The sequence below is a fragment of the Cricetulus griseus genome (genome assembly GCF_003668045.3).
Source record: "Cricetulus griseus strain 17A/GY chromosome 1 unlocalized genomic scaffold, alternate assembly CriGri-PICRH-1.0 chr1_0, whole genome shotgun sequence".
Classification (NCBI taxonomy): domain Eukaryota; kingdom Metazoa; phylum Chordata; class Mammalia; order Rodentia; family Cricetidae; genus Cricetulus; species Cricetulus griseus.
The window spans coordinates 177,966,834-177,978,663 of record NW_023276806.1 but is presented as its reverse complement, the minus strand read 5'-3'; the positions used below and the strand labels follow the sequence as shown (position 1 = coordinate 177,978,663).

The 11,830-nt window shown below is 40.0% G+C and overlaps 1 protein-coding gene across 3 annotated transcripts in view; it reads left to right on the top strand.

The window, feature by feature from the left end:
• Window positions 1-524: 524 nt before the first annotated feature.
• Cacna2d1 (calcium voltage-gated channel auxiliary subunit alpha2delta 1) overlaps window positions 525-11,830 on the top strand; it is a 423,872-nt gene continuing 412,566 nt past the window's right edge. The window contains exon 1 of one of the 3 annotated variants that reach the window (XR_003480718.2): window positions 525-763. Coding sequence is in view for 2 of the 3 variants with exons in the window: in XM_027393485.2 (XP_027249286.1) it covers window positions 669-763 (95 nt within the window). In the remaining variant the exon portion in view is untranslated. The remainder of the gene's footprint in view (window positions 764-11,830) is intronic. The other 2 variants (XM_027393485.2, XM_027393486.2) reach the window with 2 other exon arrangements.

Below are 11,830 nucleotides of genomic sequence, written 5' to 3'. Positions count from 1 at the left end.
GGAGTCTGCGCTCCAGTGGATGCTCGCAGGCTGCCTGTGGTCCCCTGGGGAGCCCCATTCGGCCTGTTCAGCTCGGCCTCCCCTTGCCCCACGGCGGGAACAGGCGACGCCGACTTTGGGAGTTCCTCTCTGCCTTGTATGGAGGGCTGCGCCCGGCCCGTCCCCGCCCGGCTCTGACGCCCGGCCCTCCCGCTGCCCACCCACAGCCGCCGCCTCCCCGCGACCCGCCCGGGAAAGGCAGCCCGAGCCCGGCTCCGGCTCCAGCCACCCCCCTATCCCCGCAGTCTCTGCTTCCCCGCGCCGCCCCCTCCGCCCGCCCGCCCCCGCCCCGCCCTCGCTCGCCTCGGCCACCGCGGATAAATCAGGGAGGCGAGCGCGGGGAGGCAGAGCGCGCGGGCGCCAGCAGCCGGGCTGGCCGAGCTCCGATTCCACTGTCGCCCTTGATGGCGGCGCAGGCGAGGCAGCGGAGGTACGGAGCGGCCACCACCACGCGTTAGAGAGTCCGCCCGGCCCCGCCCGGGCCCTGCCCTGCCCTGCCCTGCCCTGCCCGCCTTTCCTCGCGCACCCTCCCGCAGACGTCGGCGCCCCGACTCGGTCCCCCGGCTCCGCCGCGTGCAGCCCCGCCGCCTCCGGGCCGGCCAGGAGGGCACCGATCTTCGATCGCGAAGATGGCTGCTGGCTGCCTGCTGGCCTTGACTCTGACACTTTTCCAATCTTGGCTGATCGGCCCCTCGTGCGAGGAGCCCTTCCCTTCGGCCGTCACGTAAGTAGGCGGCGGGCCCGGGCGGGGGTCCCGGTTCGGCGCCGGGCTGCCCGTGGGGCGGGGGCGGGGAGCGCGGTTGCGAGCCCCGGAGGCCGGGAGGAAGAGCGGGCAAGCTGTGCGCTAGCTGGCGGCTGGAATGAGCTCCGAACGGGCGTGCGAGCCTCGGCTGGCCACGCCGTCTCTGGGACCGTCCGCCAGCCGTCGGCGGGGTCTCAGCCTGGTCTCCGAGGATCCTCCACGCTGAAGCCTGTAGCTGGACTTGGGCAAAAAACAAAACCAAAATCAAAACAACAACAACAACAAAAACTTTGCAGGCATACCCAGCTCCCACCAGAGCCGGGCAGACGAAAAGTTGTGTTTCCGTTAGGTATTTCACAGAGTTAATTTCAGGCTGGCCCTGGTAACGTGCGCTTCTCCTGTACTTGTTTCTCTAGGAGGCTAATTGCTGTGCTGCCCAAACTCATTTAGATCCCAAATTACTAGGAGCGCCTGGCAGAGTCCCTGGTTTCCAGCCAGCTCGCTCCCGGCAGCAGAGCGTGCTGTCCACCCTAGAGCTCACAGGTACCAGGGCCATCCAAGCAACCTATCCAACCCTGTATTTGAAACATCTAAGTGCCGACAGACACGCGGTTCCTATTCTTAGAATGAATAGAACCCCTATTCTTTGAGGGAGGGACTGTTTCCACAGTCTCCTGCAATTTTCTTTTATTTTTAACATTTCTAAAATAACTTAAAAAAAAAAAACCGTTGCTATTCTGGAAATAGAGTGTTGAAAGGTAGCTATAGTCACAGGGCGGAAGGGAACGCAAGGCAACCATTCTCCGCTCCCTCGGGCTGCAAGAAGGAATCAGAGTCAGTGGCACATATAAATATATACATTTTTTTTTTTTTTAAGCGCTGAATAGCTTATCTGGCATTCTGGGAAAGCATTTATTTTGGTTCTTGAAGGTTCTTTAGGGCTTCTCAGAGTAGGTAGTCTTAAGTGGGTGAGTCACTTTAATGCATTTTACATAACAAAAACAAAGCCTAAGGTAGCCTTCCCGGCTTTTATGCTGCAGGGAATCACTTGCTGTCCTTTGTTGGCAGGGAGCTGAATCCTGGAGTTTTAGGGTTACACTAGAAGTGCATCCGTACTAGCTGGAACCCGACAGCTATTATTTAAGATTTGGCCTAGAACATTTATCACCTTAGGTGTCAGTGCAAGCATCCAGAGATGCATATTCCAGCCCGGAGAAATGGGTGTCCAATATTTTTGTCATTGATTTACAGTAATGTTCTCTTTAGGTAATCTCCCATAAAAATGATAGCTTATCTTTTTTTGTTATGAAGCAAAAGGGTAAATGCCATCTGTAGAGCTTCGTTTAGTTGGCAGGATGTTCCAACTGTTTAATTTTAAGCATGGAAAGTCTGAGAATTCCCAAGATGCTAGAAAATCATTTAGTCTTATTAAGAAATCGCGCTTTTGCTTATTTATATTTCTAGTACTTTTGAAGCTTGGCCTATTACATAAGAACTCGGGTGACACCCATGCGTTTTGTGTCAAATAAGTTGTGGCTTTGAAGAATTCACATTCTTAACTTACTCGGGTTGCACCTTTTTAGTGCTGTTTTAAGTGGATTTGCCAATATTTCTATCATTTGGGGAGGGTGTTTCCTCACATCAAGGAAAACAAAATGCAATAAAAATAAAATGAAACCCCACTCATTCTTGAACATGTCATAGTAAAGTATTAATGTAAAAATCCTTGTTAGAAGAACGTTTTCAATAAATGCTTTTCCAAAATTAACTCCATTTTCCTAAGCAGATATGTGCTAAAGATATGGACAAGATCAAATGCGATGAGAATTAGGGCACCATGATTCCTTTTCTTTGAAAGGATTTTAATTATTTCCCAACAATGGGAGTATAAGAATATTTCCATAGTATATGAAACATTGTTATGGACTCAGAACAGGCTTTGTGGCTCAAAGTCAGTGGACTGAGGGTAGTATAACAATGCTTTTGGAAGCCTTCCCGCTTCTGCAGCTATTTCTCTGTGAATTAGCAATTCTAGCTTCGGAGGAAGGATAGGTGACATTTGTGCTTCATGTTAGATTTCAGAAGAAAATCTGTGAGAAAACATTCGGCAACAATCTCATCAAGAAACAGTGCCATTTACTTTGCTTGCATGACAAAAACAATTAAATGCAGTGGTTATCAAGATAAAACTCAGATCCTCTGGGGAAAAACATCAAGTTTATAAGAAGGTAATGCAAAGATTGTAACAGTTACTAAAGGCAAATAATGATGCCTCTACATATAAATTTCCTTATGTTGGCAGTTTTATTTTTCAACAAAAAATATATATATAAAATGAGAATGTGTCAGAAGAGGAAGACCATGCCATTAACACACTATAACATTAATGAGGCACTAATTGGTGGTGGGGCTGAATTATAATTATAATTCAAAGGTATTTTTAAAGCAATGTTAATACGAAAAGCTCTAGTTTTGTTATAATAAACATATTACTGTAAATGCTGAATTTTCTGCATCTGTTTCAACATTCTAATTAATTATATTCTTATCCCAACAATTAACATTCAAACAATGAGTTTATTTTAAAGGCCAAGGGATTTTGATACAGTTTTTATTTTTTATGGGCTAGATGTTTCTTTTAGATATACTTTCAAACTAAGGTGTGAAACAAAATACATGGCATGCTAGCAGGCAGCCCTTGCCTAGGGCTTATGCCTTATATATTACCTTCACATTCCAGCATGCATATGTTCTATTGGTGTTTCAAAACGTAATTCTCAAAAAGGCCAGCTTCTTTCTGGAAGTAATCTCTTGGCACTTATGTTACAACATATCTACTTTAAAATTCAGGAACCTGTGCACATTTGATCAGTACAGTAGTGTTAACTTAAAATCTACCCCTAATTTTAGAACCTGTTTATAAACCGACTTTTAAAGCCTCATAGTTAAAATTAAACTTTTTTTCTCAGTCATATCTATGTTCTACACAGTGAAGAATGGGATGAAAGCCAATTGCTATGTTGAATTTGATTATAAGTTCATACTGATCTAAATATGTAGCTAAGGATTTTAGTTATTTTTAAGAAGTAAGCATAAATGACATAAAAATTAATAGTTTTGAGTACTCAATACTTATGATAGAAATTTTTCCATTATTATGTAGACATATTGCTGGATGCCAGGATGTTGGAATGGGTATTAGTTATTCCACGTATTAGGAATGAGTGATGTAGGTATGCTCACATGACCTTTTTATTTGTATTTTACGTGGCAGGAGGAAATTCATCTTATTAAAGAATATAAAGTAAAATGGTATATACAGAATCTAAAATGAATGAGTGTTAAAGACCCTTTTGTCGACTTCCAATTGGTTCTCATAAGGCTAACTACATAAGAACATTGATTACCTCACAGGTGTATGAGTAGACTATAAAACAATAGGTGCATTTTTATGTACAAATAGTAGCATAACATTTAATTTGTTTTTGTTATGTAGGTATTTAAGTACCTATTCACATTGGCATTTCAGTGAGCATTAAGCCAACTGAAATAAAATCTATAAATCATTTTAGAAAAACATATATAGGAATGTAAGCTTTATGGTTACAAAAAGGATGTGAGGATGTATCTTCCTTTTTCCTCCAATGGATTTTATTAATTATAATTTAATACACATGATGAACACTAGGATATAAAGCAGGTAGTTCAGTTTCAAAATAGGTAAAACTATTCTCATTCCTTTTCTTCAAAGAAACCTAAACATCTGGCTACCTTTCTATTTTTTTCTCTGATATAGAAAATAAAAATATAGTGGGCATCTGTGCTTTTCCATTAAGATGTATGCAAATAAAATATTGTGTTTAAATTTATCATTCTCTTTTAGAGCATTCATTTATACCAAGGAGTGTAGAATTTTGAAAATGGTTAACTATTTATGCTCACAGCTGTTACTTAATTCTTATGTTCTCTATCACATAATTATATAAAATACCATGCATTGTTCTTCCTTTTTCTATTTTCAATAGAGATACAGATTTCCAAGACAGTTTTTTTTTTCTCAATCTTGATTCCCACTATCTTCAATGAAGTTTTAACTTTAAGCTAGAGATTTAAGTGGATGAGATGAAATATTTTTGTGCAATTATGCAATTTCAGATCTCCTTTAGCATCTTCTAGGTATAGACCCAGACATTTCTGACATAAGCATATGTAGAATGCTTTAAAGGAATCTGAATTTGTTTTAATGTTTCTTAAATATAATATTTTATTGTTTAAAAAGTAACAAACTGAAATATGTTAAAAGAGCTGTTTGAGGTGGTATGTCAAGGGGTGTGTAAACTGCTTACTATGGGAATGAACTGTACTGCTGTTTCCGCTGTGAATTTACTTGGAGCCTGCAGAGTACACCTGGGCTGTGTCTGTGAGTGTGGCAGCCCTTCCTTTTTCTCATGGACTTGCCTAACAAGTGGTACTACAGCTTTTTCAGCCTTGCATGCAGCTCCTTTCCTGTCCACTTGACCTGAGCAGTGATAGCCAACCATGCAGCCGTACATAGTTTACCATTTGCTTTTATGAACAACAAGACATGAAAATGGTAGCTTCATATTTTTTATAGAGTTGAATGAAAATGCCAGTTGAGTACAGGCTAGCAACTTGTACTGAAAAGGCAGGAGCCCTGACACATTTGCCTTCTATTGCAAAGCTTTAAAGAATTAGGATAAAATTAGATACTCCGTCAGGTGTGTACAGCTGTAGTATTATTTAATTCTTAGATAGTATTTGGTATGTTAAAATATATAAGCACAAATATATATTCGTACACATGCACACACACTGGATGGTTTGCTAGATTAAAAATAAAAACAAACTTTGCAGTGTAAGCTCACTCATAGGGTCCATACTGTAAGATTCCTGTTAATCATTTACTGTCTTTAGAGTTTAAATCTCATTCCAAGTATTAGAATAGCTTGTTAAAAGGAGTGTGACATTATATACAAGAGTAACTTGAAAATGGAACTATTACATTTAAAATTCTGGCCACCCATGAATCAATCCGTGTATAATGGACAATTCTTCATTTTCATTTGGGTCTAGTATATATCTATGTTTGTGAGAGTTAAATATATTTGGTGGTATGATATTTTAGAAATGAAGGCATCATGTGAAGGTTTAAAACATTACAGAAATTATGAACTTTAGGGCATTACTTGCTTAAAGACTTTCTTTGGTAGTGATTTAGTACTTAGAAACCAATACTACAAGCTATTAAAACAATGACTCATCAGTGGCCATTTTGTTCCTAACTTTTGGAATTAATTTGTATAGATTCTAATAATGTTATGAACAAGAAAGTCATTGGCCTGTGGCCTGTGGCCTGAACAAAGGGGTACACTTTTGTTTTTAATTTCACACATACATGCATACACACACATCATCATCATCCTGATTCTGAATTATTGAAACTTCATATATATGATATGACAAATATATAAAAATTATATCAGTATTTGAAGTTCTCTTTGAATATGAATGTGGAATATTTCAGGCTAAATGTTATCTTAACATATGCTTCTGCTGAGTTTTTTAAACCATATGCTCAGTGAATTAAAAGAAATTAGGATAAATTTAAAATCCAGTATCATGAATCCAAGAACAATTTAAACTAGAAATGATGGCATAGAAAATGATGGTATTGTCCATTTTAAACATGTCAGTTTGAGGCTAATCTCACTGTCCAAGTTCTTCTTCCTGCGCAATTAAAATTTTAGTATGGTTATCTCCTAGTGAATGATGAAAAAATAATCCTTGAAATTTTGTTTTCAATACTGTGTGTATCATTTCTTTTTCTTTCTGCACATGAGAATACACTGAATACTAATGGTAATTTATTGTGTACATGGCATCCAATCAAATGGAGACATTTTGTCTCCTGTCCCCAGGGCTCTTAAGTTCAGGTCTTTCTCACTTGAAGCTCTGCTGAATGTTTGCAGGCCTTCCTCCTACCCTCCAAGGGAAATTTGTGAGGGGTTGTGACACTCAGATAAATCTGTAGCACATAATTGACACTTCTATCACAAATATCAGTCTAGACAATTGTTTCATTTGACATTTGCCCACATGCTGTGGGGATAATTAGAGGAACAAATGGGAAAGAGCTGGTAAAATTATCCTTTTCTAAGGTGCACATGGACTGGCCATATAAAGGGATGGCTAGACAATCATGCCTTATCTGCAGAGTTAAAAGAGGAATAGCTCAATAAAATAAATGAGGTCAGACACACCGGGAAAATTGCTTGTTTTTAAACGGTGATCAACAGGCCTTGTGATAAAAGTACTGTCAGGAGTGATGCCAAAAAGTGGGGCAGAAATAGGAGCTTTCAGATTTACGAGTTACAAAATTACAGATGCTAGAGGTAGCAGGTATTATTTTCACTGTATTGTCATCCCTGGCTCATTTCTAATGTGTAGTTATTTTCACTGTATTGTCATCCCTGGCTTGTTTCTAGTGTGATCTTTCTTGCACTTGAAATACTGTTTACTAAATGTGATGTTCATTTTAGAAACCTAAATAAGCTAAATGGAAATTTAGCTTAAAGACTACAGACATTAAACTTATCTAGATCTCAATAACATAAAGTACTTATAAATTCATGTTTTTATGAACCTCTAGGAAAATGGTTCCTTGGATAAGAAATATTAACATAATATTTTATTAAAAGCTTCAAGCATTAATTATCAAGCATGAAGCTCTGTAACAAAATTTCTTCCATGAGATTATAAGAAACAAAATAACCTGTAGAGGAGCAGACTTCTAGGAGTAAACTATAAACAGTTTGGGCCATTAATAAATAGTCTATTTCATTGTTAGAAATAGTTTTAATTTATGCTTTTGCTTTTACTGTTTTCTGCTCCAATATTTCAACCTCAAATATAATTTAATCTAACAATTAATGCAATTATAATTTAGTGCAAATCATATCCTTCACTGTGGTATATCCTAGGAATACAAATTGAGGACGGGTGTTCCAATGAATGACAATCACAGTTCTAATTTAGGTATGAAATGATGGTGTGCATGGCCAAGCAAAAGGCAGAGTGCATATTGGAAAAGTATAATCCAATGAAAAATGATCTGTTGGGTTTTTGGCATTGCTAGGTGAGAAGAGATGCCAGCCCATGGTCTGGCCTATAAATCAATTTCACAGACAGAGAATCACAGGGTACACAGCCCAGGAAGAATTGCTGTAACTCAGCTATGTAAGCTGTATGTCTTCATCCTCTGCTGTTGGGAATTTTAAATGGAAGAAAAAGTGGTGGTAGACATGTGCCAAATGATCAAAGAGGGACTGTGTTTGTGACAGAGTCGCAGAGAGAAGGTAGTAGACTAACTCAACATCATCTGAGGTGGTCCTGGAGAGCTACAAAATGGTGGGTAGGAGAAAGTGAAGGAGTTGCAGGTATAGAGAGAAATTTCAGGCCTTGGTGGTGATAGGATTTGGGAGATCAGAAAGAGGGAAGAAATGGGGATGAAGAAAGTTTGCTAGCAGGTAGATTGTTTCATTAACATCATTCCACTGAGGAGGAATGGTTAAAGCAAGTGGTTAAGGTGAAGTGATAGGTACACTCACTGTAGTTGCTAAGTTGCTACTCTTTTGCAGGTATACTTTGGTCCTTACCACTATATCTGGGTGGTGTTTGGGGGTCATTTCAGAGTGGTCGTGTAAAGCCAGAAGAATGGTGCATACATTTATTTGGTTAAGAATACTTGGTAACCATGATGGAGATTTTCAAAGGAGGTTTGAGGCACTTTCCATTTGCAGAGAGGCCGGACAGACTGGTCACGACAAGGATGTCAGCGCGCTGATGATACAAAAGAGTAGTTTCAGTAGTGGTGGTGACAGAAACCTGGTTCCTGCCCTGTGAGCACATAAAGGGAATTGGGAACATGGATACAGCAAGTGCAGATTGCTCTTTCTAGGAAACTGGCAATGTGAGGGAAGTGAGAAATCTAGAATAAATTCATAAAAAAGAAGGGTGAAAGGATTTGGAATTCTTTAGTCCCCAGAACAGGAATTTTTATTAGGTCATTTGGAATTAAATTTCATAGGAAATCATTAATAGGACTATCCTAAACCAAAAAAGGGGAAATGTTATCAGGTAGTGATGGAGCTAGATGATTCCATTATGGAAGCTGAAGTCAAATAAGTGGCAACAGATATGGGTTAGGGACAGACCACTCTTAGCATCACCTTTCAAGGCAGCCTGGCCCTCTGGTTGACCGCCTCCTTATTCTTCCCTTCAGACTGGTTTCTTTTGCTTCCTCCTATTCCTGGTATTGAATGATTGAATCACATGGAATCCAGAATCTTACTAAAATGTATCCCCTGAAAAATAGGTTGATAAGCCGAGTGGTGTGTAGGGGGAGGTGTCTCATAGCTGTTTATATCTCAGACAGTTGTGAGCAGGAGATGGAATTTGGTAAAAGGACTCTGATTGACTGAGCTTTGGCTTGTTTTCTTGGTCCCTTCTCATTAACAGGTGCTTCGTTGTGGAAGACCAATGGCTATTACCATTGGTGGTAGAAGCAAATTTTAGAAAAGGCCGTGGGTGCTGAGGAAGGGTATAGACAGACGTGTGTTCTGTAGGGGCTGTTGTGCATCTCAGAGGAAACAGCCCAGTGGCAGTGAGATGGAAGCCATTAAAGAGGTCATGGTTGATGATGACTGTTCTGATAGAGGCAGGCAAAGGAGGAATCAAGATGAAACCAATGTCTTAATAAAGTAACATACAAAACTTCACAATTAAAGAAGATATTTGAAATATACGGTAGATACAAACTTAATTTGTTGTAAAAGTTTTAGGGGAAATTTCCGATTCATGCCTTCTACTCAAGAATGACTTGACGTGGTGGTTCTCTACATTATTCAGGTTAGTAATATTCAGAGTTTGACATTAATATACTAGAGCAGTTATTGTCCTTCTTGGTAGTGACAGGATTCCAGACCCCCCTATTCTATTCCCTTTGCATAGGTTGACATTTGACTTGGTTATTTCCTGTACTTCTTTCTTAGGAGAGATTATCTTCTTGGTTGTAGTTTTCAATGGTAAAATCTAGTGTTTGTTCTTTTGCGGTAGTTTGAATAAGAATGGTCACCACAGGCTTTATATTTGAATGCTTAGTCACCTGGAAGGCCATTATTTAAAAGGATTAAAAGAGTTCGGAGGTGTGGCGTTGTTGGAGGAAGTGTGTCAATGGGGGTGGACTTTGAGTTTTCAGAAGCTTAAGCCAGGCCCAGGCTGTCTTCCTGCTGCTTGCCTGTGGACCTGGATGTAACTCTGAGCTACTGCTCCAGTACCCACCTGTGTGCTGCTATGTTCTCTTCCATGGTGAGTATGAACTTAAATCTCTGAATCTAAGCAAGCCTCAGTGAAGTGCTTCCTTTTATAAGAGTTGCTAGGGCCATGGTGTCACTTCACTACAATAGAGCAGTGACTAACACATGCTTGTGAATTAAAGATGTTAACATCATTGATCAGATTTCAAAGGTAGTTCTTGGCAATTCAATGTGTTTATTAATTTTCATTTAAATGTTGGTGGTTTACTCCCTTGTTCTAGTGTTTATAACCATCCTCCTCACCCCCATGCTCAATATTAAGTAGTCTGCATTGAAACAGAAGTGATTCAAGAAAACAAGATGATAAATTGGATAAAAATGACAAATCACCTACAGATAAAATATTCCAGCCGGGTGCGCCCTTGATCAACCCGCTTGGAGGCATCTCAGGTCTCATGGAGGTCTTGGAATTACTGGCAGCTGCCTCACAGGTTGAATGAATAAAAGGTTAGGATAGCAGCTGCCAGCAGTTCCAAGCATTAATCTTGATCACATTGGTCCCATTACAGTTTGGAAAAACCACCCTTGTGGTTTGTGGCAAGAGAGTAAAAGACTTACAGGCCATCATTTCCCTTTTGTGACTTTACTATTTTTTTCTTTTCTTTTTTTAATTCCCTTTCCATGGGTATTCATGGTTTGAGCTATTCACTTTTCCCTATTTTCTTCTTTCCCTCTCATTTCTCACTCACTCACCTACTCACCCACCCACTCACTCACTCACTTACCCACCCACCCACCCACCCACCCACTCCCTCATTTATTTATTAATTTATTTACTTATTTATTTATTTATTTGAGAAAAGGTGTTACCACATAGCTCATGTTGGTCTTGAACTCATCAATGTCTTGTTTCAGCTCCCAGAATTCTGGGATTATAACTGTATACCATCACTCCTAGCCTTATTTGAGCTAGTTTGGATTCTCTTGTCTGCAGTGGGCACTTCTGCTGGCAGTGTACTACTGTATTTCTTCACTCTTGATAGCTGTACTGTTACTTTGATACCTGAGCACCTTCTCAGTCCTAGGCACTGTGAAGTCATTAACACTGTCCATAGTTTTAAATCCATCTCACCTTCAAAATAGTCTTACAAGGTAAGTCTTACTATTGTATTGCATCTGGTTCAGGGATGAGAAACATCTTTGGATTTTGTTCTGAGCCAAAAGGGAATACTGAGCAGATGGATTCTAGACTTTCAGAGTCACCTGTTCTTCTGTGGGTTTTCATAAGTAGCTTGAGGTATGAGCATGAGCATCCGTCATCTGATTGACTCATAGCAATGAGACTGGGGGATAAACAGAGCCAACATAAAGGAGAACAGATCTAAGCCTCAGCTTCTATCTGTAGAACAAATGTAATATTGTCTGGCATAACAGTGCCACTGTAGGGATCAGTTGAGACTGTTTGGGGACCTCAGAGCACTTCTTAATGGCCAGAGTTTATTAGTCACACTTTGCTTGGTTTTCCTGTCTTTAAAAAGACTATAAGTAAGTAATTATGGTTCAATGAGCTAGATTATTGTACATTTAGACTGAGTGAAAAACAAATGAATGAAAAAAAAACAAAAAACAAAAATGAGTGCTTCTAAGAGCCTGAAAGGTGTCTCTTTGTAACAGCAGAAAAAGGAGACCAAGGTAAAGACGAAGTGCAGTGTGC